General features: G+C 53.7%; 3 protein-coding genes across 3 annotated transcripts; 1 reads left to right on the top strand and 2 right to left on the bottom strand.

The window, feature by feature from the left end:
* The first annotated feature begins 975 nt into the window (after window positions 1–975).
* COCSUDRAFT_22502 (hypothetical protein) lies at window positions 976–4,028 on the top strand. The gene is made up of 8 exons (XM_005649643.1): window positions 976–1,263; window positions 1,423–1,552; window positions 1,687–1,776; window positions 1,905–1,993; window positions 2,102–2,172; window positions 2,380–3,303; window positions 3,467–3,653; window positions 3,887–4,028. Exons 1-6 carry the CDS (start codon window positions 1,243–1,245, stop codon window positions 2,579–2,581), a joined length of 603 nt encoding a protein of 200 aa, XP_005649700.1. The 5' UTR covers window positions 976–1,242; the 3' UTR covers window positions 2,582–3,303; window positions 3,467–3,653; window positions 3,887–4,028.
* A 2,426-nt stretch (window positions 4,029–6,454) lies between these two features.
* Window positions 6,455–10,904, bottom strand: COCSUDRAFT_27846 (hypothetical protein; the record flags this gene model as incomplete). Its single annotated transcript, XM_005649644.1, has 12 exons — window positions 6,455–6,871; window positions 7,185–7,373; window positions 7,666–7,763; window positions 7,962–8,115; window positions 8,489–8,707; window positions 9,071–9,233; window positions 9,451–9,551; window positions 9,658–9,759; window positions 9,854–9,951; window positions 10,070–10,184; window positions 10,498–10,669; window positions 10,828–10,904. The coding sequence occupies 12 exons, from the start codon at window positions 10,902–10,904 to the stop codon at window positions 6,854–6,856; spliced, it is 1,506 nt and encodes a 501-aa protein (XP_005649701.1). The 3' UTR covers window positions 6,455–6,853.
* Window positions 10,905–12,312: 1,408 nt separating this feature from the next.
* COCSUDRAFT_46613 (ARM repeat-containing protein) lies at window positions 12,313–20,958 on the bottom strand. Its single transcript, XM_005649645.1, has 21 exons — window positions 20,709–20,958; window positions 20,527–20,593; window positions 20,237–20,289; window positions 19,732–20,052; window positions 19,388–19,598; window positions 18,984–19,244; window positions 18,707–18,816; window positions 18,382–18,565; window positions 17,985–18,203; window positions 17,461–17,663; window positions 17,023–17,209; window positions 16,618–16,743; window positions 16,293–16,439; window positions 15,935–16,093; window positions 15,505–15,684; window positions 15,054–15,236; window positions 14,652–14,852; window positions 14,081–14,401; window positions 13,581–13,715; window positions 13,084–13,293; window positions 12,313–12,839 (listed from the first exon to the last, which is right to left on the bottom strand). The coding sequence occupies exons 1-21, from the start codon at window positions 20,906–20,908 to the stop codon at window positions 12,681–12,683; spliced, it is 3,837 nt and encodes a 1,278-aa protein (XP_005649702.1). The 5' UTR covers window positions 20,909–20,958; the 3' UTR covers window positions 12,313–12,680.
* Window positions 20,959–21,061: the final 103 nt, after the last annotated feature.

Genomic DNA, 21,061 nt, shown 5'->3' on the forward strand with positions numbered 1-21,061 from the left:
ATCTAGGTGTTCAATGTCAGGTTGGGTACTTTCAAAAACAATGAGGACGGAGCAAGGAAGAACCTGAGCATCAGGTTCCAAGGTGAGCAGCTGCCTGACGAGGCGTGGCACGACTGTTTGGAAGGCACTCCAGCCATTGTTCCTCACCAAGTCTGGCAAGCTGTATTGACACGCCACAGAATTCATATGACCAAGCTAATACCAGATCGCAGAAACTGGGTAAAAAAACTAATATGCTGAAGATGCCTAGCCCCGATAACTTGCCTGTCGAGAACATTCTGCAATTGCACTGCATGCCCACTGTCTATGTAGATAAGAGCTCGCTCAATGTCGGAGAGGTTCTCCGCAACCTGAATGATGAGGAAATCAAAGCTGGCCGATCTTGAGCAGAGGCCAGTGGCCAAGGATTCCTTTTGCACAGCAAGCTTTTATTTGGCTCTGGGATATGAGAAAGGGGGGAAAAGCACTCACTGTAAATTTACGTATTTCTTCTTCCCTATTTTGCGACAGCACTGCATCCCACTCCTCATTAATATCCATAAACAACTCTGCTCCCTCTAAGGTGCACTGTTATTACCGAGATTCACGTTTGAACCACCATCTATCGAGACCCGATCAGTCTGACTGTTATTATTAACATGCTGTGAAGTCTCTAAGCAGATGCACCCCTCAATATCCGTATCTGGTTTCAGGGAGAGCCGTTCGGCCGGCAATCCCTGAACGCGTTCCACGTATATTTCTAAATTGGGAGCGGAGGGACCTTGTCTCATGACTTGAACAAGTCTTGAAGCCATCACATGATTTTCCCTATCCCAGAGTGGAGTGACGTTGGAAAACAAAGCAGGACGGTTACAAACTACAAATTTATCTCGGAGCAAAAGCAGGATCGCCGCCATACTATTCCGACGGCATTTCTTGCAAGCGCTGTCCAACGGACGATATTCAACTCCATTTCGAGCTCAAAGGACAAGATAATCTGCAGGTTTTACGCCACTGTCGTTGAGACCTCCAAATTGCAAAGATTGCAGATCGTTTGAAAGGCTTACACTACTTTTGTGAAATCATCTTGCTGCAGTCATTCTGCTTTAGTTCTCTAAGTCACCCTAAGGATCTTTAGATAGTAATTTACTTTGATAGCACATCAAACATTCCACGCGACCAATCATATTCCGTGGTGTCATTAAAGTATTTAGTATTGAAAGGCTTTGATCGCCTGCCAACAGTGGCAGGGAAATCGCCGCGATGTCTACACCCGCCAGGAAGGTGAATTCAACGTCACTATATATAAATTGCCCCCATCGGTGACGTGCACGTTGGTCTGATCTTGAAAACCAGCCAGAGTTATTGTAGATCTCTTGACTCGTCTGACTTTTCTTGACTTGCATGCAATTGTTTCTGCTAAGTTGTGTCTTTTATCTGCAGCGCTTGATGCGCGACTTTCGGCGGCTGCAGCAAGACCCTCCTCAAGGCATTGATGGCTCTCCAAACTTAGACAATATCATGCTATGGAATGCAGTCATTTTTGGACCTGAAGACACACCCTGGGATGGTGGTACGCTTCAGATTCAACAATGATCCCAGCCGGCACATCTGGCAGTGTGTGTGGTCTGCTGCAGTGTATCTGCTATGCTATCGCACTGCACAGTTGGCTTCTTTGGAGTTCTTCAGGTCCTGTGTGTCTTGCAGGCACGTTCAAGCTGAGCCTGCAATTCACTGAGGAGTATCCCAACAAGGCGCCTGTTGTCAAGTTTGTGTCAAACATCTTTCACCCAAACGGTATGTGGCAAGCTTCTGCCCTCAAGTATGTCCATCTTGTCATGTAGGCCTTCAATGTTGCGGAACAGGTGTCTGCAAGGTCGACCCCCAAAGCAGAGATTTATCCTCCGTGTGCTTTCTTCGTGCAGTGTACGCAGACGGGGGCATTTGCCTGGACATCCTTCAGAACCAATGGAGCCCGATCTATGACGTGTCCGCAATACTAACTTCTATCCAGGTGCAGCCCCTCAACACTGAGCTTGTGCACTACTTGTAGCAGACCAGGTATTCTGCGGCAACTGCTGCATGCGTCGATCATTTATTGAAAGTGATGCTGTGCTTGCAGTCTCTGCTGAGTGACCCCAACCCAAACTCCCCTGCCAACTCAGAAGCTGCGCGGCTGTACAGCGAGAACAGGTGAATGTCGATGTTACGGGCTTCATTTCATGCTGTAAGAATCTGCATGATTGTGATGTAGCGTTTGATCTTCAATGCATGCTGTCGGCCACTGAGCGTGTGCATTCCAAAGTATGAGGGCTGTGTCCTGTCAATCAACTTGCAACCTTCTACATGCAGACTAGCTGACAATCGATCATGTCTGAAAGGCATCTTTGGTGTGTGCAGGAAGGAGTACAACCGGCGTGTCAAAGAGGTGGTGCAGGCCAGTTGGATGGAGGGCACCAATGGAAGTGCCCCCGCAGAAGAAGAGGAAGAGGAGGCTGAGCCTGCAGCTGCAGAGGATGCAGCAGACACAGGCGCAGAGAAGGAGGAGAAGAGTGCAGCAGAGCCGAAAGACCAGGACAAGGACAAGAAGGAAGACGCCTGACTGGCCCTTCAGTCATTTCTTGGCGAACAAATCATGTACGATACTTTAGCACGTGGCATGGCCAAATTTTAGAAGGCATGCTGCATGTGAGACAACATGTTAACCTCCCGTCAGGGGCGAGGGAAAAGACTGTGAGCATCGCTGCATATATTGACTTAGGCTGCGCTTCAAATGGTACTGATCACAATCTCCCTCTAAGTGGAGGGCTATGAGTCAAAGCCTATGACGATCAGCTCGGACTCGATGACATTGACAAGCAATGGATCTGGTAATCTGGTGCAATTTGAAATCAACTTAGGAGCATAACAAACATTGCTGAGCTTTGATACTATTGACTTTGGGATTCTGACTGACATCAAACTTGGCAGGTAGATGTGGCCTCTGTAAAGGTTACAAGCTTGCTTGAGGCACGCAGTCACTCAATGGCAGACTGCTTTATAAAAGTAATTACAAGGGTTGTAAATCTTTAAGCAGCAATGTCATATGCCCTTGGGCTTATACAGTACACTGATCATCACATGATCTGTATGCATACATGGCACAGCATTGATTTGTGCATCTAAAAAGACCAAGATCTACTCTGCTCGCTTCTTGATGGTCCACATGCCGCCCTTGGATGTACACAGCTCCTTCATGGCCTTACTGTACATCTTTTCATCAAACGCGACCCCTGCAGCCGCTGCTGCACCCGCCACATCTGACTTGCGCAAGAAGTCGCTGTCCTGCATTGCAGCAAACTGTTTGTCGTCAAAGCTACTTGTGTTCAAAACATTCACAATAATGCAAGTGAAGTTTCCCTCGATTGATTAGGCTCCCACTTGACTAGAGCATCGCTGTAAGCACACATGCAAGCTGTACGCTGCATCAGAGGGAGATAAGCGGCACCTGCAGCAGGGAGATGATGAGGCTGCGCAGGGGATCATAGCTGGTGTTGCCAGTGAAGGCCTGGATGAAGACCCCCTTGCAGTGCAGCACCAGCCCCGTGGCCACAATGGCCTCCCGCAGCTGCACCACTGGGTAGTCTGCCAGCCCTTGCGCGACCCCAGCATTCTTGTACTTCCTCAAAAACTCCCTGCATCCATGCACACAGCCTTGCAGGCGTGGCAAGGGGCTGTCGTCCTGCCCAGCGGAGGAAGTGATCGATGCCTACCACCACATTTCCATCCACACATGCACTCACCTGAACATGCATGCGCGCACAGCTACCAGACCTGACAGACCACCTGGACGCCAGAGCTACAAAGAATATGATTGCAGCTAAGAGTACCACGATCGGTGCCGACACACTGCAGGATGATGGCGCACCTCATTTGCTCCTGGCTGAAGAGCGGATAGGATTTGCAGAAGGCGACCACAGTGTCTGCCAGGGCCTTTTGAGCGTCCCGGCTAATGGACTCCGCCTTTGCCGGTATAAAGGGCCTTTCCACGTGCGCCTGGTTGCTTGTGGAAGGCTGAGGCTGCTCCTCCCTGCGCGCCCTGGCGGCTGCTGCCGCCCTCATGGGCGAGGCAGCCTCAACACTTGGCAGTGCCTCCTGGGTGGCTGAAGGGCCTGATTCATCATATAAAAAGTATTTTGAGACCGCCTTTCTGGACATTCAGCAGTCAGGATGCGCAGCAAGAGTTGCCCTGAAATCATTTAAACAATCATAAGGGACTGATGCGGTTCCTGCAGAACCCCACAAGCCTCTCAAGGGGCATGCAGGAGCTCAGGTGCACCAAAATAAGAAGGCAAAGTCTCTCAGTGTCAAGCAGGCAAAGCCCCAGTTAGCAATCCTTCATGCCACACTGGTGGCCTGCTAGCCGTGTGAGCTCTCTATATGCTGAAGCTCATGGGATTCCTAGCTTGTCCCCAGAACACCCACATTGTATTGTGCACTTCACCGGTGGCAAGAGTGCAGAGGAGCTCCTCCCATGCTCGGAGCCAGGGGACTTGATAGAAGCACAGCGCACAGCGAGGACCCTCACCTGGCAGCAGGGCGTCCAGATAAGCCTCGCGGCTGAGCGACATGGGCACGTCGGCGTCAATTGTGCGGTGCAGCGCGGACCACACGCTCTGTGCAGCGCCGCTGTCGGGCGCATGCGCGTCCAGTTCCACCCAGGGCTCGTCCGCTTCGATGCCTTGCAGGTATGCGTAGCTGTTGACTCGCATCTCCACCTGCCGCTCCGTCTCCCGCCGCTTCACTTGCACCTACGTGCAGGGGCAAAGACCGTGATCATGCAGCGCAGAGGAAGCTGCTTCAGGGTTGCGTGCTGTGCCACTTGGCAGGTCTGCGGTAATGGCCTTACAATTCATCGCTTTTAGATGGTCATGAGTACAGCATGACCGTCTGCTGCTCATGGAGAGGAGCCCTGTGTTAAGGGGCATGCAAAACAGCAGGACGACCTGCACCGATAGACAAGAACATGTGTGGCAGGTGCCAGGAGATACTGATTCACAGCAGGCCAGCGGACACACCGTCAAGGGCTGCAGCTCAGAAGGCTTCTCGTCCTCATCCTGCATGCTGGCTGCACCCCTCCTGGGATCAGACTCTGCCCGAGCCGTCGCCAGATGGGCCAGGCTCGGCCGTAGCGCTATGGCCTCGTCCAATGGTGTCAGCACCACATTGTCGCCTCTGCATCGACCATTGCTTGTCGTCAAGATGAATGGTCCAGCTATATTATACTTATGGCAGGCTAGAGTAGCATATCCAAACTTGCGCACATGACAGACCGCCTCGGTGAGAATCAGTAGCCGTGAGCTGCTGGTAGTGCATGACATGTGTGAGAATGTCTAGCTAGAAATGCAGCGCACATGATGGAGGCCACAGCATAGGATGTGCGCATGTCGACAGCGGATGAGCTGAGCTGGAGTTTGTCCAGCTGCAGGCTGGCATCAGCGTTTGTGTTGTAATTGTCTGTTTCCTTGTGCAGCGGCACATCAATCTGCATGCGCTTCGCCACAGGCTTCATCTGGACCTGCAGCATCGACCCAGAATGTAGAGGCATGGCACCCCTGATGCACCTGATAGAACAGTCAATGATGCAATGAGTGCGCATGCATGGAAGTTCGAGATGTGACTTGGCGTACCTTCCGGTTGTAATCCATTTCATAAGGCCGCCAGGGAGGCCTTAGCGGGAATTGTAGGAGGCAGAGCTGCAGGAAACAGGACACACTTCAGGCAGTGACACCCCCTTCAAAGTCCACTGGAACCTCTTGGCTGTGACCAATCAGAGCGTCAATTGAGGTCTTTTCTCATGCAGAATGGGGCAAAGTTTCCTGATCCAAATTTCTTCGCAAGTAAGCACCTTTGTATTTTGTCCCAGTTGACCATTGGACAGGAAGACATCTAGCTTGCGTACAACCCGATCTTCGGGTTCTGAGGCGTCCATTGGAATTTGTAGCTACTCAATGTAGCTTACTGAATAATAGATTGGCCATCGCACTATCTCAGAGTCTGTTTACTTTACTATGAAGAGCAATAATCTCTACTAAAGGGGGCTGCATCGCTTGCTGTAGGCGGTCGGCAGATCACAACATATATTGCAGCTCGAAGGCACAGGAACTTGTATCTGAACTCAATAAACAATTGTTGGGAGAAAATAGAATTGAGGAGGGGCTCTGCTCAGATGACAGATGGCCAAGGGAAGCTTCCCCTTCAGATTGCCCATTTTGGCGCCTCCTCACAGGACAAGAATTGAAACTCTGCCATTTCTCCCTCGAGTGCAGGCATGCTTTGAGGGCGGTAGAAGGAGATTGGCGATCAGCATGTGGTCCGCCAGAATGAGCAGTCAAGGCATGCATATGCCAGTGGTCACTGGCAAGCCGCTTGCAAGCGCGGCTTTTGCCCACTTGCAATATCATCAGCATGTTGCCCAGCACTATTGCTAACAGATACACCAATCCATTTCTGATTACATTCGATGGAGTCTCGACAGTCAGGATGTGGCGCTGTCTCCCAAACGCCGCATGCACACAGACCCTCATGGAAAGAGGCCACCATCGATGACACAATGTCTCAGGCTGGGCAATATGATAGACAGTCAATGTAAGGTTGACCACAATAGAAGGTCATCGTGTGGGTCACAAGTCCTCATTTGATCAGGAATTTACAGGAGTGAATGGTGCTGATCTTCTGCGCTGCCATGTGCAAGGGCTCTCCAGCACCCAGTCGCCTCTTCAGGTGCCCACCTTTCATATTCTTCAAATGCACTGGGAAGTTATATTGTCTCTCAACACTTGCTTCCATCTGCATGTCTTCCTCTGAGCACTTCCTTGATGGGCTTCTCCACTTCTCATAAGAATGGGTACCTCTGCAACAGGCAACGGACGGATTATGGCCAGAACACCCCAACATTGTCAACAGAAGCGCACAGATAAATCCTTAGCATATCTCCACCAGCAAGATCACATATACTGGCACTCAAGCTGCTAAGCCACCGGTCTGCAGATTGACACTCAGCACTCAACTTCACACACAATCCCACATCTAATCAGCCTTGTTGGCTGGCAAAGATGTAAAGATTCTCTCTCTCTCTCTAACGCACATGGCCACATGTCCCATATGTCCAGAAATGGGGGACTTCCAATGAGTACAGCTAGGGCGGGAGGGGGACAGGTGCGTGCCTGCTGCAGCTGGACTTCACTGGGGTAGGCAGAGCCGTGCGCGGATACGCTCTGCTTGGAGACGCTGTGGTGCCGCTGTTCCAGGCGCGGGCTGGGGCTGCCGGGGCTGCTATCGCTGGAGGGGTCCAGCACCGACTCGCCGCTGGCCGCCCTCTTGTTTATGCCCACCCGACTTCTGGCCGCCCAGGCCTGGGCACATGCACAAACCTCATACATGAGCCTGCTGGCTCCAGTTTTTTCAATCGGGCACAGTGTATGCGTAACACGGTAGAATTTACCAAAATATTGAGGATGCAGATCACATGGCAGGAACATCAGCGCTGAGGCGATTGCAACACCACATAATGCTCTGTACTTAGTGGCAGCCCCTCTTAAGCGCAGCAGGACAGGACAACGAGAAGAAAAGAAGGAAAGAAGCAAAGGGGGAAAGAGAAACGGAGGGGCGACGGCTTACGGGGCGACGGCTTACAGGGCGACTTACAGTCGGCAAGGCAGTGACGCCGTCTGGGCCCTCACGCAGAATGTGGCGCGCCGCCTGCATCAGGAACGGCGTCACCAGCAGCGATAGCGCTGTGATCCCTGCGCACGCCACACACACTCACTCCATCATTACCATGCATTTGGGCAACAATATAGTGTCCTTCAACTCACCCAAAACAAGCTTGGATTGCCATTGGGTGAAAGCCAGCATGACAATCATGGACATCCAGATCATGTCAGCATCTGGATGCGTTTAGAGAGGTGTGCTGATGAGCGGTGCGATCGGCAGGGACGCACCCATGAGCAGCATGTAGACCTGGTACGGCAGGAGGCCCAGCTGGCTGGCGACAGACAGCAGCACGAATGCAAACTCGCCGATCTGGGCCATGCTCAGGCCCACCGCCAGCGCCGTGCGCACAGGGTATTTAAAGGCATACACCACAACGCTGATCTGCACACCAGACATCACCAAACATCACATGCACAGTCCTTTGACTGCTTTGTCACCATCACATCTACTGAGCTTCCATCCGCCTGGCTCAAATGACAGAAGTAAGATGCATATCTCGAATGATATCAACACGGGTTTCCTTAATCTCAAGGGAGGCAGTTTGCGAACAGCAATGGATGAACATTTTGTTCCTTGGGGCTATGGGAAGCCTGTCACATGTCTGGTGACACCTCGGGGAGACATTTCGGCTTGAATGCCTAGCTGCTACATTGCCTGAGGTTGCATCAGGGTCTTAGGCAATGCCTGTCAGTGAGGGCAGCTGCATGCAGTGGGCTCAGGCACCAGGGCGGAAGCAGTGTATAGGGCAGCGCACCAGAATGGTCTTGGCCAGCACTGTGACGACGAGGCCGCCTGCGAGGACGCGCAGGTGCTGGGCCAGGAAGGTGGGCGACATGATGAGGCCCGTAGAGCAGATGAAGAGCGAGAGGAAGAACTGCTTCAGGTGCTCCAGCTGGTGCAACGCATTCTCCTGCTGCTCCGTCGCGCTCAGCATCACCCCCGCCACAAACGCCCCCAGCTCCGTCGACAACCCCTGAAAATCCCAGGTGTTTCAGTCTACGAGGAGATTTGAAGCACCTCGAGCATAAAGTTCTGCTGCTTACAATATAGTGTTACACTGTTCAGACTCCACAACCGATCATCCATGCACCACTTTTTGTTTTCACAGCAGCATCTCAGGGATGTCTAGAGCCCAGGGGTTGCTACAATGATCTAGCATGCATTTCTGTGGCGCATGGCAGCTGCAATTATGACCAGCGTCAGTGACGATGCATGCAGCAGTGCGACATGGCTTTGTGCCACTGCTTCCTTGACAAGGTCATAGAATCTTATGCGGCAATGTCAACATTTGGCAGTTTTGAGTGAAGAGCAGCAATTGGGATGGTGCCGGACGCACCATGTAGCCAGAGAGCCAGGAGGCGCAGAGGCAGAAGGAGATGAGCGTGAGCTGGTAGAGCTCTGTGGAGGCGTGCTTGGCCAGCAGCCTGACTGCCGGCGGCAGCACCGCTCGCGCCACCACCACCGCCACCAGCAACCCAGACCCCAGTGACAGCGTCACCCTGCACAGTCAGCCGCATGCATGCCCAGTCAGCGCCATGCATGCACAGCCAGCCCCATACATGCCCAGTCAGCGCATGACAAGCAATGCTGTGCACAGGGCCTTACTCAAGGTGCCGACTCTGCATGTTTATAACATGCACTGGAACAAGGGCTTCTTGATGTTAATTTCGTTGTAAAGTTGCGAGGTAGGCTTCCAGGGACGGGAGCAGGTCGGACCTGAACAGCAGCCGCAGAACATCAAAGTGGTCCACCTCGCCACCGCTCCTGTTGTTGGCCAGCACCGGCATGAAGGCAAACAGAAGGCCCACCATGCAGTCCTGCAAGGGCAAACCATGTCGCGTCACCAGTGACATTCTTGGGTTCCTTCACAAAACAGTATAGACTTGCTATCTTCAGCGCAAGAGCACTGTGCACACAACGCACCTGCAGAATCAGGGTGCCGATTGTGATCTGACCATGCGGCGAACCCGTCGATTTGCTGTCATGGAGACACTTTATCACAATCGAAGTGGACGACATCGAAACCTGCAACAAATGAGTTCATCAGAACTGTGTCGGATCATGTGAGAACAGTTCAGGTACGCACAAGGGTGCATGCTGCAGGATAGCTGAGACGCACCAGTGCGCCCACAAAAATCCCTTCGTGTACAGAGGCCCCAATGAAATGTGCTATCACCCCTGCCGCTATAATGAAAAGAAAAATTTCCACCATTCCCCCTGCGCGCACCCAACTGCTCGGAAGACATCCTTATTGCCCACAATTACCGCTGATCCAATCAGTACGCCATGTTGCTATGCACTGCAATTCTGGCCCAGAAAGAATAGAGGTGCCCACCCAGCAGGGCCACACTCCTGACAGCCCTCAGCTTTGACAGGCTGAACTCCAGTCCCAGCGTGAACAGCAGCAGCTGCACCCCCACCTGCGCCAGCGACTCCACCTGCACAAGCTCCTGCGCGCAGCACCCACCCATACCATCAGCACACTGCTGTGAGCCATCCCTGCCACTAACTGCATGCAACCTTTCCCTTGCATGCAACATCTCTGTGCAGAGACACCATATATTCTTTGCATGCAGAGGCTGGCTCTTAAGATCAAGCTCCTGAGCGCAGCATCACCCCATGCCAGCGCATGTTTTGAGCTCATTGCCGCCACAACGCCCATTCAACCCTTTCTTTTGCATGCGACACGGCAACTTGCAAATGACAGGAGTGTTGTGGATGCAGGGGCTGGCTCTTCAGGCAGCGAGGCATGCACTGCAGCACCTTGATGAGCTTGAGGCCGCCCGGTCCCACAATGGACCCTGCAATGAAGAATCCGTTGATGATGGGCTGCCGCACAGCCTCCATCAGCATGCCGCCGATCGTGGAGGATGTTATGAGCACCGTCAAATCCCTGATGAGCTGTGGATCCAGCGTCAGCCCCATTGCTCCGTCCCTGCACCAACCCAAGGCCTCCCCCTTCAGGCCACCATTTATCTATTCTCGCCCTCTGGGACTGCTCTTCATCAGCTCATTGTGCAGATGCAGGAGGCCTTGTCGCTGTTGCGGTGGGCCGGGGGATGACGGATGATAGGGGTGGGATCAGAGCCGCACTTGGGCCGTGACAGGACGTATTCGTTGTCCTGCGAGTCAATGATGCGATCAACCTCCTTCTCGACATTGGCGTCCATCCGTGCGCGTTCCCTTTGCTTTGCCTTGGTGGCTGCGCCAGCAGCCGGTGTCGCCGGCTTTGGCGGCGGAGCCATGACCTGCATGCAGCAACACTTGCTCAAACCCCCCATCAAGGCTTCAGTCCCTCATCTCTGAGCCAAGCTTCATGGACTGCAGCAATCAAGGCGGCATTCCTCATGCAAGCCGTCGCAGGGCACACACCTCAGGGATGGCCTTTCTGTCATGTAGATGGCCCCAGGAATGGTGAATGATGGAGTTGATGGTGTTGGGCTCAGCGTCTGGGGAGGCTGATACTGGAGCGGGCGTCTCTTCTGGGACGGGCTCTGGTTCTTGTTTCCTGTTTCCGCTGACCTTGATCACTGTCTCCACGGTTGCCTGCGCAGATGGCAGTCCCCTTTGGTGATGGAGACAGAGTGCTTCGGCTTGTCTCAGAGCCCTAGAAGACATTGCAATTGCTTATCGCATAGTGCAACGGCAACAGCAATTTCAACTAGTGTTGATCTCATCAAATTGACATTTGAGAGTTGGAAAATGATGTAAAAGTGGTGCGTACGTCGTCTTGCAGAGCTGTCTCGTTGTAATTCTTCCCGATCTTCTCCTTCTTTTCCTCAGGAAACTCCTGCTCCAATGCCTCGTCAATGATCTGTGCTATGGTCTTCTTCTTCTCCTCGCCAATGGTTCCATTAACCAGTAGCGTGAGATTCGCAGAGCTAGTTGGTACAACTGCAAGTCGGTGACTCTTCACGATTGGCCCTGCGATGTCCTCATCACCCCCTCCAAGTTTGTGGGACTTTTCCCGGCAATTGATCACTGTTGCAAAGGCTAGCAACAGCAAAATTGCCCAGTACCGCCTCATCAGATGCTATACTGCTCTGGCAATCTTGATGTTCTTAGCTGGTGATGACTGCAGCATGCGGATGATCCCGATGAAATTTCTATGATATCTTGTTGAAGTCATCTTTCCCCAAGAACTTTCGCGATTCCCTCACATCTCATGCTAAGTATCGTTGGCTAGCAATGCAGAAGGGCTGTTCTTAGCAACCCACCCCCGCACTGCTGTCCAGCCGAGCGATCTAGTATCCTGGCCTTACCACATCCAATTTGTCGCTTTGCAGGTCATGAATATTGTCACTCCGTTGTGAAGAGAACTCCAGACGAACGCACGACTGCTCGAAGCGATCAGTAACCTCGATGTCCAACGGGAGATCCACTCTCTAACCCCTCTGTCCAGGTCCTTGGGGTTAAGCAACTAACCCCAGGTCTGGTAGGATGAAAGGAACAGCAAGGTTGCTTGGGCAAGAGAGGTGACGCCATGTAATGCCATATAGATGTAGCAGTGATTTTCAGATGCAGCTGTTCTACCCAGTGCAATTTACTGCTCGCCAGCGATGTCCTTCGAGACGCTAGGAGGCTCGAGCAACCTTACACTACGTCACATTGTTCCAGAAAACTGTGCTTACATCTCTTGAAAACAGCAGTGTGCCTCGCCGGCTAATGTCACGTTTGTGAGCCAGTTGACTTGCTTGTTGAAATCACCTTCCTTGCCGGCAGGGCTCAACCTAAACCTTACGTTTGACCTGCTACTCTTCCCATGACCAAGCAACCACACTCAGTTGAGGAGATATTGTACACACGCCGCCACAGCCCCAGAAAAACCCGCTATTAGGATTGCAAGGCCAGGCTTGCCCAGTCATCACACGTGCAACGACCCTGGTGACTGCAGCAACAAGAATTTCAAACGGGTATGGAAAGACACATGCAGACGCCCGCAGAGTCTAAATGAATATGTCCAGCTCTTGTCTGGCGTAGGGGTTGATGCCATCATTCTCCAGCCGCGGGTAGCACGCCACCAACGCGTCCTGCGCGCCAATGTACAGGCTGTTGTAGAGGCGCCAGTACACCTCCCTCACCTTCCTTGCCGGGTGGAATAGCCCCTGCATGCACCCACTCCAGTCTCAGCGTCCACCCCACAGAAAGTGCCCCTTGGTGGCCTTCATTGAATTGCCCTCAACGCATAAAATAGACTTCTGAAAGAAGTCACAGAATTCCATTTGCAGACCTTCTTGGCTAGCATGGCCATGCAGACATATGGCTATGATACAGACAGGGCCAGGGCAAAGACCGATTGCTCTCAGGGAACATTATAAAGTTTACAGGGTGACTGGGTATTTAATGCACCTGGAGGAGGTAGTTGAGGATGACGGCCGGGCCCAGGGCGAGGCGGCAGCCGTCGACGGCGCCCATGACGGCGTTGACAACGTGGGGGGACATCTCAAAGATGTTGGGCCACACGTAGTTGAGCAGGTGCGTCAGGGCATCCTCGCAGCCCAGCCCCGCCACTCCCAGCGCCATGTGCTGCACCACCGACGCCGCCGTCTGCCGGTGCACCTGCAGCCAGATCCCCCGCTGTCAGCCAGGGTATTTGAGCCTACTGTAATGTGTAGTCTGCGTATCATATTGACCCTTAGGTCCAAGAGAAATGCAGCTTGTCACTGAAATGCCACCCACCACACATCCAGAGCACAGGGCACTGACATCTGGCCACCCGCAATAGATCTGCAGCACTGACAGCCACACACGAAATCCGGAACAGAGTGCCCAGCACTGCTGATTGGGTACAAGACAGGCTACTGAGCATGAAGTGCATGCTGTGTAAAGGGGGTGACAGGGCTCACCAGGTCACGGTCCATGAGGGCGTCCTCCAGCAGGGGAGAGACGGCATAGATGTAGTCCTTGCCCATCTCGCCAATGTACTCAAACAGGAAGCTCAGCGCCTTGAGCACGCCGTTCTGCACATTCAGCTCCGGCACCTGCACACGCACCACCCGAATCTCAGTGCCTGCCAGCACCAAGCCTTCCCATCCCATCTGACTACATGCACATGCCAACTGCTGGCCAGCACATGAACACTCGAGCAATCAATAGGCAGAGGCACCCACATGTGCACATCGCAATACGCATATGCTGCTGCGCTGTCTCAGATTGGCACTGCACATGCTGCCAAGCTTCTTGGACATTGACATGAATAGACTTTGGTCTGGACAAAGATGGGAGTCTGCGTGTGGATGCCTGCTTGAGCTTCTGCATGCTGACTCACACTCTCACTTCCTGGCCAGACAAAATGCCATAGATAATGACCAGAGGCAGGCACCGGCTGAGGGGGAAAGGCGCGCACCTTGTACTCGTTCATGAGGGCGGGCAGGACGGTGAAGGGGGAGCAGGTCTCGGCCACAATGGCGATGGCGACCGTGGTGCACACGCGATTCTGCCGCTCCTGAACCTTCAGGTTGTTCAGCAGGGTGACCAGAACGTCCTGGGGGCCGATCGCCTTTGCGATGTAGCCAAAGGTGTTGACGGTCGCGCGGCGGATGCCCTTCTTGTGCGCCTTGAGCATCTCCAGCAGCTCAAAGCAGATGCGCATCCACTCGCGCGCCGGCACAAACTCCGCCCCCCGGTCCGCGATGCGCCCCACAAGATCGATGCAGTTCTCTTGCACCTGCGCAGCGCAGCAGCAAAGGGTCATCCACAGAATGCGCGATGGATCAAAGCATCAACAAATGCAATGATTGAAGGCATTATCCACCCTGGGCACTGGTACAATGATCATTCGACGATTATAAAGATCCTTTGCAATTATCCAGCCGCCAAGAATGCACCTCACGTGAGCATGGCAAAAGGATGGCAGGAGACAAACAGCTTGCGCAACATCAGAACTAATACCAGGGCAGTATCAGCGAGAGTCTCACCTTCTCGTGCCTGTTCTTCAGGATGGGGGTGAGGCGCGGCAGGAGGTCCTTGATGGGGGGCGTCATCTTGGTCATGCCGATGACGTTGACGATGGACTTGAGCGCTCCCAGGATGGACCCCAGCACCTCTGGGTACTCCTCTCCTAGGTACTCGTACAGCACCACACCCAAATGGCCCAGCAGCTTCTCCTCATCACATGCCTGCACAGTACTTGTTCATGTCAAAGAGTGCAGGACATAGCACCAGATCAAGCACAGAACCCATGCAACGATGCACTGTTCACTATTAGTTGCAAAGGTCTCGAGCAAAATGCAAAGCATGCAGCACAGAAAGAACATGTGCACAGAAAAAGATGTGGACAGTGACAAGGCTGCAACAGAGAAGAGAGGCCGTGGGCCCACCTTCATGACGACGGCAATGCGGGCGATGAGGTCAGCAGCCTGCTGGCGAATCTTGGCGGACTTGTTGTTGAGGCGCCACTTGATGGTACCGCAGATCTGGGGCAGGTACGGCTTGGCGCGCATCTTCAGGCTGTTCACCACCGTGCCGAATCCGTTCAGCATCACGTTTGCGTCGTCGCTCACCTGCGCATGCACCACAGCAGGGGATCAGCCACAGCTCCCCTTCCGTGCGTTACACCCTCTATCATGCAAGAACATCTCAGCCTTGCATGACCTCTAATAAAGGACATAAGATGAAGTGGTGGAAACCTCAGCTTCATAGCAGCATTGCAAAGCCGACCTTTACTGCATGAAGCTTCAGAGGAGCACCATGCAATAGAGCAAGAGGAGACAATCGGACAAGAATACCTCTTTTGGGAACAGGTGCACAGGGTGAAGAATAAATACACACCTGCTCCTGGAAGGCGTAGAGGATGCCGTCGATGAGGAGTTCCTCCAGGCGGGCGTCCACGTCAGCGGTGCCCAGGTCGCGCACCACCTTGTCGATGGTCTCCATCACCATGCGCCGGTACGGCTCGCTCTCATCCTTCAGATCCTCCACAATCCGCCCCAGGATGTCCGCACAGCCCACCTGCCAAATCGCATCATGTCAGTCACCTCTTTCACCGGCGCAGAACGCCACTTTTCCCACGGCCGCCTCAGCATTGGTAGCTCTTTCAACATTGACAGTACATTACATGCATGGCAGCTGACTTACACGTAATATCAATGTGAAAGAGCTATCAATGCAGGACGAACACGCTGCCATTCCTCATGGCCGCAGTGGAAGTGAGGAGCAGAAACTTCAACATGAAGCTTGCGAGGTAGGTAGCAGGCTGCACCTTGTTGGCGAGCTCGACGGTGGTCTCAACGAGCGCGCGGTAGTTGCGGCGGTCGAGCGCCATGCGCCGCACCCAGAAGCTGCGGAAGAACTCCGGCAGGATCTCGGCGCGCACGTAGGTCGGCTCTACTCCCTCCGTCGCCACGCACTGCTGCACCACCTGCACAATGCCCCAGCACAGCACATGTCAGCCATATCCCACGTTGTCCCACTTGGGCGCTACCTATGCATTTTTCAAGTCCACATAATACAGAGCAGTGACCAACATGAGGTGGCAAGTTTGATTTCAGGAGGAAGCGTGCGAAGTGTGCAGCACTGGGTAGTGCAAGGAGTGTGGGACAACGAAGGCGGGAGCCCACCTTGAGGACAATCTTCTTCATCTCCTCATCAGGCGTCTGGAACTCGCGCACCAGCACCACCATGACTTCCTTGGTGTAGTAGGAGGCGTACATGGCGTCCATGAGGGGAATGATGCACCCAATGGCCTTCAGGAACGCCGCCAACACCTGCAAGCATCCCATGCCCACTTCTCTCAGACCGGCTGCTGCTAATTTGATAGCACCAAAACGAGCATCCCTAGGTCTTGCAAGCTGACAGGGTGAAGGTAGAACATCAAGGAAGCATAGGGAAAGAGCTTGCCTTGCCGCGCAGGAGGCGGATGCCCTTCCAGAGAGGCTCCAGGACATCATCAAAGGACTCGATACCGTACGGCGAGGCGGCCTCGGCCAGGGCGCTGACTGTGAGCGCAGTGATGGTCTTCACCTTCTGGTTGTCGTCCGTCAGCCCGTGCTTGATGATGTCCACCATCGACTGCACGTGACAGTCAGCACTCTCAATTCAGCTTTTATATGCCGTGAAGGCAACACAAACATGGTCTAGCGGGGGGCTAGGGGGGCCTAAAACCTTTCTAGACAGTTGTGCAAAAATAAGGGCAAAACGTTGATCTAGAGAGGGTTGTCATTGCACAAATTGCTTATGAAGCCCACAGATTGAGACACAGAACTCAGGAATGCCCAGATGCAAAAGGGCAGCCAGCTAGTGTGGAAATAGCCTGCAAACAAATGCATGGGTTGCTGGCGATTGACAGACCTTTAGGTGGGGCAGCACGGCGCAGCCCATGAGGATGGCGATCTGCTGAACAATCTTGATGCCCGTGTGCCGCGCCTGCCAGCTCTTCTTGCTTTGGCAGACGGCCTTCAGGAAAGGCAGCAGCGCAGGGATGCCCAGCGCAGATGCCACCACACTGAACGCGCGCGCTGTTGTATTCCTCACATACCTGCGCATTGCAGCACAGCACACGTCAAACCCTGTTCTCCAAGGAAAACATAGCGGATCAGAGCCGACCAGATTTTGTATACATCAGAGGGCACGGAAGATTGAAGACATGTCTATCCTTTGTACGGTCCCATCTTCCTCACAGAGGAAGCAGAGCAGACAAGACAGACTTCTTGCATGCATGCAACAAGCGGTAAGGAACCCTGAAACAGTGCCAATTTTAAGGGTCACAGCTACAGGTGGGAGGCTCACTCGTCAATGTTGTCAATGTCAGGCCGCATGGCGGCGATCATGGTGGCCAGACCAGCGGCCTTGGACAGGTTGGCGATAATCTCGCGTCCCTCCACGCGCGCATAGTAGTCCTCGTCGATCAGCAGCGGCTCGATCACGACCAGGATCTTGTGCACAAACGGCCGCACCAGCTCATCCAGCTTGTACAGGATGCGGTCAATCACCTGCACACGCAGCGCAACCACTGTTTTAGATACCAGGCCCAATCAGTACAGTATTTGATTTGGTGCCACCGCCTGCTGGGTGCACATCCTGTGTTCTTCACGAGGAGGCATTGCCTTCAATGCCCAGTGGAAGGCATTGGTCTTCACAAAGAACACAAGAAGCACAGCACACAGAGCAGGGTACACGGCAGGATGACCTGCTGCATGTAAGCCTGTCAAGCAAGGAAGGTGTCAGGCAAGGCAACTCTGATCTGGGTGCTTCCTTTCACTTCCAAGCAACAGAGATGTGCCAAGAGAGGGGTCTAAAGGCAGGAGGCTCACCTTGACCAGCAAGTGGCGCTCCTGGTCCTCCAGGGTGGGGGACATGAGCAGGGGCAGAATCTGGTTGAAGAGCGGGCCAGCCCCGAACTCACGCGCTTTGTCGGTGAGCTGGCGCAGCGCGGACTTGCGCTGCGGGGGCGTCCCGTTCTTCACCTTGAGCAGCAGCTTCATGATCTTGCGCTCCTTCATCTCCTCCACTGTCAGCTGCTCGTCCTCCACCTGCACACCAATATCATCAAATCAAGACCAGCCCAGGACAATATGGGCTACAACCACTGCAAAAGTTATATATAATCATCTGGTACCACATTTGTACAGATTTTTTCACTTGAAGAAGTGAAAGATGACACTGGTAGAGGTGGATAAGCTGGGGAGGATGGAAGGAGCTGGGGCGCACCTCCTTCAAGAGCTTGCCAAAGTACTGGTGGTCCTCTGGCTTGAGCTCGGGCAGGCCCTCCAGCTGAGTGGGCACGTCAAACTTCTGCCCATGCTCCTCCTCCGGCACGTGGTACAGTGGGGTGCCCCCAATGGGCGTCGGCGTCCCCATCAGCTTGCGCGCTGGCGTCCTGATGGGTGCATACCTGCGCACGACGCACCATTTTTCTCATAAGCACACTCAACTTCTTGGAAAAGAATGGAGCCCAGATCTGTTAAGAAGCGTCAAGAAGTTTCCCATGCAAGTTTTAAATGTGGATTTGTAAAGGATATGGCACAGCGCTTACCCTGCAGGAGGTTCCAAGACCTTGTAGCCCTCGGTGGGAAGCATGGCGTCCAACTCCTCATCTGACAAGAACCTGTTCCTCTCCTCAATCTCCCGTTCCATCCGCATCGTCTGCGCGCACATGCTCACAACTCATTGCCCATCTCACTTCAACAACTGACCGGGAACAACTGAGAGCGCAAGGGATCTTTGCGTGACCACAGTCAAGAACCAAGACAAGAGCACCTCTTCTCAAGCAGTTTGAGCTGAATAAGAAAGATACAGCACAGACTGCGCACCTGGTACTGCTCAGCGGTGAGGGGAACAGAAGGACCCAGGCTGCTGGGGGAGGGTGTGGGCATGTCCATGCCGCCCATAGGGGTCATGGCAGGTGTCATGCCCATCATGGGGGTCTGGCCAATCATCGGCGTGGCTCCGCCCGCCATCCCCACATTCAAGGGCGTCTCGTCCCAGCGAGACCGCCCCCGCTTGCCGGCCGGTGTCGCGCCAATTGCCGGTGTCTCCCCTGCTGCCCACCCTGGAGTAGCTCCACCATCCACCTGCACAGCAGCACTTCCCACTTCAACAAAAATGCAACAGCGACATTCATCTATGGGCTGAATATCACACTGTCCCTGCAGGACAGGAAAGCAGCCCGTTCCAGAAAGTCCAGGGCTGCAATCCGGCTGAGCAGAATGATCACCCGTCCCGGGGTGGGAGTGGCATCGTCCCAGCGGTTCCGTCTGGGAGTGGCCTCTGAGCCGGTGCGGCCTGGAGTAGGTGTGGCGTCCCATCTGCTGCCCTGCCTGCCCGGCGTGGCCCCAAACTCATCCGGCCGCGCCGGCGTCGCATCCCACCGCGCCACTGCCGGTGTTGCCTCCGGAGCATCCCACTCCGACATCCGCGCCTTCTTCCTGCGCACGCAATAAAATACCACATGCTGAACATCGCTCAACTCCTACATGAGACATGAAAAGATCCAACTGTAATGCACAGGCAGGAAGAAGGAGCGCATGTAATGTGATTGATAGGAGGATTGTCACTCACGCGTCCACCCCATTGCTCTGATCCCAGCGGTTACGCCGCTTCTCCCCGGAGGCCGCCGAGGTCGCCGCGGGCGGCAGCTGCGCGGGAGGCGGCGGCAGCTGCACGCCGGAGGCCTTGGTGGGCCGCGCATCCAGCTCTCTCTCCTCCTCCTCCTTGCGCAGCTTATCCGCAATGTTCTGCATCGTGTTGTCCCGCTCGCGAGCCAGCTGCTGTTCACGCATGACGTCCGCATACGTCCGCACACTGTTGTCCGGCGTCTTGTCGCCCATCGCAAACGCATCATTTCGCGAGGGTGACAGCATCCGCTGTAGCCGCCGGCGCCTGTACACATTGTCATAAAAAATCTTAAGATGTTCTGAGGTCAAGATCCGGTCTCAGTAACCAAGAACATCCTGAGCCCAGGAACCGAATTTGCTTTATCAACAATAAATAAAACAATGAGTAAGGGAAGCAATACTGGACTCACGACCAGATAAAATGGGATATAGGCAGCGCAATGCCCCACCTGTAGTCGTCTTCCCTGTCTGTGATACGACCTGGCCGCTTGAATCCTGATGCCTGCGCCCGCAAAGACAGTATGGTGAGCACAATCAGAAAAGGCCTTTGTGGCAACAAAAACTCCCAGGAACCAGTAGTCAACTCAGCTTCATATGCTTGCTTGTAAAGATAAGCAGCAAAACGCACAATAATAGATCAAAGGGTCACAGTCCGGGCTGAAATCACTTGCAACCATAGCAACGCATGGATTCAAAAATAAATCTGGAGAGCCCATGGGTCAGAGGGTGAGAGCCTTACATCTTCACCATCTTCTGCAGGTAGGTCGCCTATAACAGACTTCGGGGCAGTATAGGACTGCATTTTGCTGCGAAGACACAGAACAATATGTCAGTGATCTGATGACAAGCAGGAAGACACAATCTCTGTCCTTAAGCAACACAAAGCTTGCAATCGCAGAAAGCAGACAAAGTCCTGCGCACCTCCGGACAGCCTGTTCCCTTTCATCCATCTCCTCCTCCGTGTCCGCGAGACCGATGGACCGATCATAGCCAGCGAATCTCTCAGTGCTACCACCATACAGCTCCTGATCGAACACTGCGTGCTGCAAGTCTGCAGCAACACCCTCTGCCCTCTTCCTTTCATCCTGAAGGGCTGTGTAGTCCTTATCCACCGCTGCCATCCTGTCAAAATTTGTAAGAAGATCGGGTTGAGACAGTAGGGACGACTTGCAGGTGGTGCAAGTGTCTGGGATGTGGGCAAGCGTGAGTGCCTGCCATTGGCCATGGAACGCCGCCAGACATCGATGATACTCATTAGTCAGAACACGCCACAT

This window comes from Coccomyxa subellipsoidea, assembly GCF_000258705.1.
Source record: "Coccomyxa subellipsoidea C-169, whole genome shotgun sequence".
NCBI classification, from domain to species: domain Eukaryota; kingdom Viridiplantae; phylum Chlorophyta; class Trebouxiophyceae; family Coccomyxaceae; genus Coccomyxa; species Coccomyxa subellipsoidea.

What these genes read in the sequence shown, in the direction of transcription:
- COCSUDRAFT_22502 (XM_005649643.1), top strand. Translation starts at nt 1,243, where the DNA reads ATGTCTACACCCGCCAGGAAG. An exon ending in TGTCTACACCCGCCAGGAAG is followed by an intron (nt 1,264 to 1,422) that starts GTGAATTCAACG and finishes TTTTATCTGCAG; the next exon opens with CGCTTGATGCGCGACTTTCG. An exon ending in AAACATCTTTCACCCAAACG is followed by an intron (nt 1,777 to 1,904) that starts GTATGTGGCAAG and finishes TTCTTCGTGCAG; the next exon opens with TGTACGCAGACGGGGGCATT.
- COCSUDRAFT_46613 (XM_005649645.1), bottom strand. Translation starts at nt 20,908, where the DNA reads ATGGCAGCGGTGGATAAGGACTACACAGCCCTTCAGGATGAAAGGAAG. An exon ending in AGGGAACAGGCTGTCCGGAG is followed by an intron (nt 20,594 to 20,708) that starts GTGCGCAGGACT and finishes GTGTCTTCGCAG; the next exon opens with CAAAATGCAGTCCTATACTG. An exon ending in GACATTGACAACATTGACGA is followed by an intron (nt 17,210 to 17,460) that starts GTGAGCCTCCCA and finishes TGCAATGCGCAG; the next exon opens with GTATGTGAGGAATACAACAG.